Source organism: Cavia porcellus, unplaced genomic scaffold (assembly GCF_034190915.1).
Source record: "Cavia porcellus strain 051 isolate PalLab524CR breed Dunkin Hartley unplaced genomic scaffold, mCavPor4.1 scaffold_17, whole genome shotgun sequence".
Lineage (NCBI taxonomy): Eukaryota > Metazoa > Chordata > Mammalia > Rodentia > Caviidae > Cavia > Cavia porcellus.
The window spans coordinates 53,461,458-53,465,806 of NW_026947500.1; the positions used below are offsets into that span (position 1 = coordinate 53,461,458).

The 4,349-nt window shown below is 35.5% G+C and overlaps 1 protein-coding gene across 1 annotated transcript; it reads left to right on the forward strand.

Moving 5' to 3' along the window:
- The first annotated feature begins 3,105 nt into the window (after window positions 1-3,105).
- LOC100719943 (olfactory receptor 5AN1-like) lies at window positions 3,106-4,044 on the forward strand. The gene has a single exon (XM_003464273.1). It carries the CDS (start codon window positions 3,106-3,108, stop codon window positions 4,042-4,044), a length of 939 nt encoding a protein of 312 aa, XP_003464321.1.
- The last annotated feature ends 305 nt before the right edge of the window (window positions 4,045-4,349 follow it).

Genomic DNA, 4,349 nt, shown 5'->3' on the forward strand with positions numbered 1-4,349 from the left:
CTAGAAATCAAAGCAGAAACAGAATACAGTAATTTTTCCTCTCTTTTTTTCCTATTTTATTTTATTTTGTACTTTATTTGTATATAAAGTTTTTCATATAAGAGAAATCATGTGGTGTTTAAGTTTGTGCATCTGATTTACTTCACTTAACATTATGGTTTTAAGGTGCATCCATTTTCCTGCAAATGATTCAAGTTTATCCTTCTTTACGATGGTCTAATAAACCACTGTGTAGAATACAATATGCTCTTTATCCATTTATCTGTTGATGGATATACAGGTTGTTTTTGTGATTTAGCTTTTATGAATTGTGTTGTTATAAATAAACATGGGTATGCATACCTCACTATGATATGATGTTTTTAACTCTTTTGGAAAGATACCTGGAAGGGGAATAGCTAAATCTAAGGGAATATCTACTTTAACTTTTGGAAAAATATACACACTGATTTCCATAGTGGTTGTATCAGTTTACTCACCAATAATGGAGAATTTTCTTACAGCATTTCTTTCTAGCATTTGTTATCAGTTGATCTCTTAATGGTAGCTATCTTTTTTGAGTAAGATGAGATCTTAATGTTGTTTTAATTTGCATGTCCCTAAAGTGTAGCAATGATGAACATTTTTGATGTATTTATGGCTGTTAATATTTCTTTATTTGATGTATCTATTCATTTCAGATGCCCATTTTTGAATGGGTCTTTAAACTTGGGGAAGTCTAAATTTTTTGAGTCCTTTATAAATTCTAGAGGTTAGTCTTTTATCATGGGAGTACCTGGAAAAATTTTCCCGTTCTGTAGATTTTTTCCTCATTCTGTGGAAAAGCTTCATTTGCTGTGGAAATGCTTTTTAATTTGGTGCTATCCTTTTTGTTGACTCTTGGTATTATTTCTTATGCAACCAAGGTTTTGTTCACAAAGCCTGGGCTGGACTAGGGCTTCAATAGTTTTGCCTATTTTTACTTCTAGCAGATTGTTTCTGTTCTAATGTTGACGTCTTTTTTAATCCATTTTGATTCTGGTTTAGTGCACACTGAGACATAAGTTCTACTTTCAGCATATGAATAGCTGGTTTTCCCAATACGACTTGTTAAAGAAGCTAAGTCCTCCAGTGAAGGGATTTGGCCTCTTTGTCAAAGACAGTGTAACTGAGTGTACCCAGAGTGTTCTGTTCCACCAATCCACAAGTCTGGTTGTTTTTGTCAACATAATGCTGTTTTTAATTACTGTAGCTTTGTAGTATAATTTGAAGTCTGGGATTGAAATACCTTCTGCCTTGGCCATGTTGCCCAGAATTACTCTGCTAATTTATGTCTTTCCTGGCTCCATATGGATTTGAGGATTGATTTTGTTAATTCCATAAGAAACATTACTGGTATTTTGATTGGGTTTGCATTAAATATATTTAAAAGATTAGAAATATATTCATTTCTGTTATACTGGCTTGCCTATCAGGGATATCTTTATGTTTTATGATATCCTTATTCAATCTCCTTTTTCAGAGTACTATAGTTTTCATTGTCAAGTTCTTTCTATGTCATTTTTGTGTGTGATGCTGGGAATTGAATCCAGGGTTTGTGCAAACAAAGCAAGAACTCTACCACTGAGTGACATCCCCAGCCTTCTACCTCATTTTTAATTATTATTTTTATGAAATGTTTTATTGTAATCATTGGTCAATTATTTCCTTGCAAGGAAGGACAATTGTGGAATGAAGCAAAGCCATAGATGTTATCTACTGTAAACCCATCAGTGAGCTCTAACTGGCTGATGTCTACTGGGAAAAAAGTAAAGATGAAAAAAGAAAAAAAACAGAAAAGAAAAATGATATCCTTATAGTATTTTGAAATTGACTCACTAATTTGACTATTTCTCTATATCATTTCCCATTATAATTTGATACTGGCTACCCCTTAACTCTGTCTACCCCAAAGCAAGCAAATTAAAGATAAAGCTGTTTATCCTATTAGCCCTAGGTAAGTCATGCTGCATGTACACTGAGTGTGAATCCACACCTGCCTAGAGGTAAGGATGCCTGCCTCTCAATAGAGCTGATGATTTGTCATGAATATGGTTAGGCAGAACAACTTTACCCATTCTGGCATTCCCAGTCATAGCCACAGCTGTTGTGTATGTTTATTTGTAATAGTAAATCAATGATACTAACATCTACTGAACAATTACTACATGCCCGATCAGGCACTAAGTATTTACATGAATTTCCATTTATTATTCTCTCAGTATGTCAAGAGTTTCAGAGTTCTTATTTTCCTTCATGCATTAAAAGTAAATCATGTTTAGTTTTTTAAAGCTACAGACTAGCTGTTAGAGAAAGCAGGTATAAGAAATAAAATTCCAGGGCATAAACTCTAAACTATGTTAATATACTTCTTGCCAAGAACCAACACACCTTAAAATTAAGAGAATCTTTGGAATTAAAAGGGAGCTATACTCATGCATTATATGAAGGCTCCCCTAGGGAGACTTGTGGCATAACATCAGAGATATATATGTTTCTGATCAATAAATAAGTCAGAATTAGAAATTATATTATATATTATAATTATATTATATCCCACATTATTTGAAGAAGATGTATGAAATATAGTTGTTGAAAGTTTCATGAAATGAAACGGTATAGGTAATTTTTTATGAGAAAAAGAAGAAAATTGTAATTATACTAAGAGTAAAAACCAGAATAGAGATTATTACAGATTTATTTTGGAAAGATTTTATCTATACACTCATGGTTGTAAAACAAGTCATATAGTGAACTATCAGAAATTGTTTAAGCAACATTGAAGTTCAATCAATATTCTATACTTCAATTCAATAACTTTAGCATTTCTATGGCATAAAATAAAAGTCACCAGTCAATTTAACTCATAATTCTAACAAGACTTCCTAATAAATTGCTAATCCATAGCACAAAGTAGGTTCTTGAAAATTTGAAATGAGGACACTTTCCACAGAAAGATTGTGACCTATATCTCTCTTCCCAGTATGCACTGGAGGTATGAATCATAAAAAAAGATAATGATATGATTTCATCTGAGTCAAGAGTGTTCTCTCTTGTTTCCTTCCTGATTTCAGGAGTACTGAAGCAATGATTGTAGAAGGAAATATTACAGAGATCACCCAGTTCATCCTCCTGGGATTCTCAGATTTTCCCAGAATCACAGCGCTGCTCTTTGTTACATTCCTGCTCATCTACATTACAGGTCTGGCTTGGAACCTGTCCCTCCTCGGGTTAATAAGCCTGGATTCCCACCTGCACACACCCATGTACTTCTTCCTCAGTAACCTGTCCTTTATAGATCTCTGCTATGTCAGCTCTACAGTGCCCAAAATGCTCTCCAACTTCTTCCAGGAGCAGCAGACTATCACCCTCATGGGTTGTGTTTTTCAGTATTTTATCTTTTCTACCATGGGGCTGAGTGAATCTTGTCTCATGACGGCCATGGCATATGACCGGTATGCTGCCATTTGTAACCCACTCCTCTATTCCTCAATCATGTCACCCAATCTCTATGTTCAAATGGTGCTGGGATCCTACATGGCTGGACTCACAGGTTCTTTGTCTCAGATATGTGGTTTGGTTCAGCTCCACTTCTGTGGCCCCAATGTCATCAGACACTTCTTCTGTGACATGCCCCAGCTGCTAACTCTATCCTGCACTGACACTTTCTTCATTCAAGTCCTGACTGCTATATTAACAATGATCTTTGGGATTGCAAATGCTCTAGTTATCATGATTTCCTATGGCTATATAATCATGTCCATCATGAAGATACCATCAACTACAGGCAGATCCAAGGCATTCAACACCTGCGCTTCTCACCTGACAGCAGTTTCCCTCTTCTATATTTCCAGTATTTTTGTCTATTTGACTTTCAGCTCTGGTGGCTCCTCCAGCATTGACAGATTTGCATCAGTCTTCTACACTGTGGTGATCCCCATGTTGAATCCCTTGATTTACAGCCTGAGGAACAAGGAAATCAAAGATGCCTTCCAGAGGTTGCAGAAGAAGCTTGTCCACTGCTAAGGATATAGACTCTGAGATATCTGACATATTTGGCCAGTCGCACTCACTCCACAGTAATGTGCCCATGACTGGGACTCTAAGTTACACACTGACTATGGATCAAGAAGATTAATTGACATAAAGTAGCATACCAGTATGGACCAAAAATGACTGAATGTCAGTAGTCATCCTGGAGAGCATGTCAATTCATTATTCTATCAGCCAATATTTGATAAACCAGTTTTAAAAACTTTTTACCTCCATTTGTTTCTGTGATTGAAGTCTGCTGTAAGTCTCCTGTATCTCAGGACTCTGTCTTTAAAGAC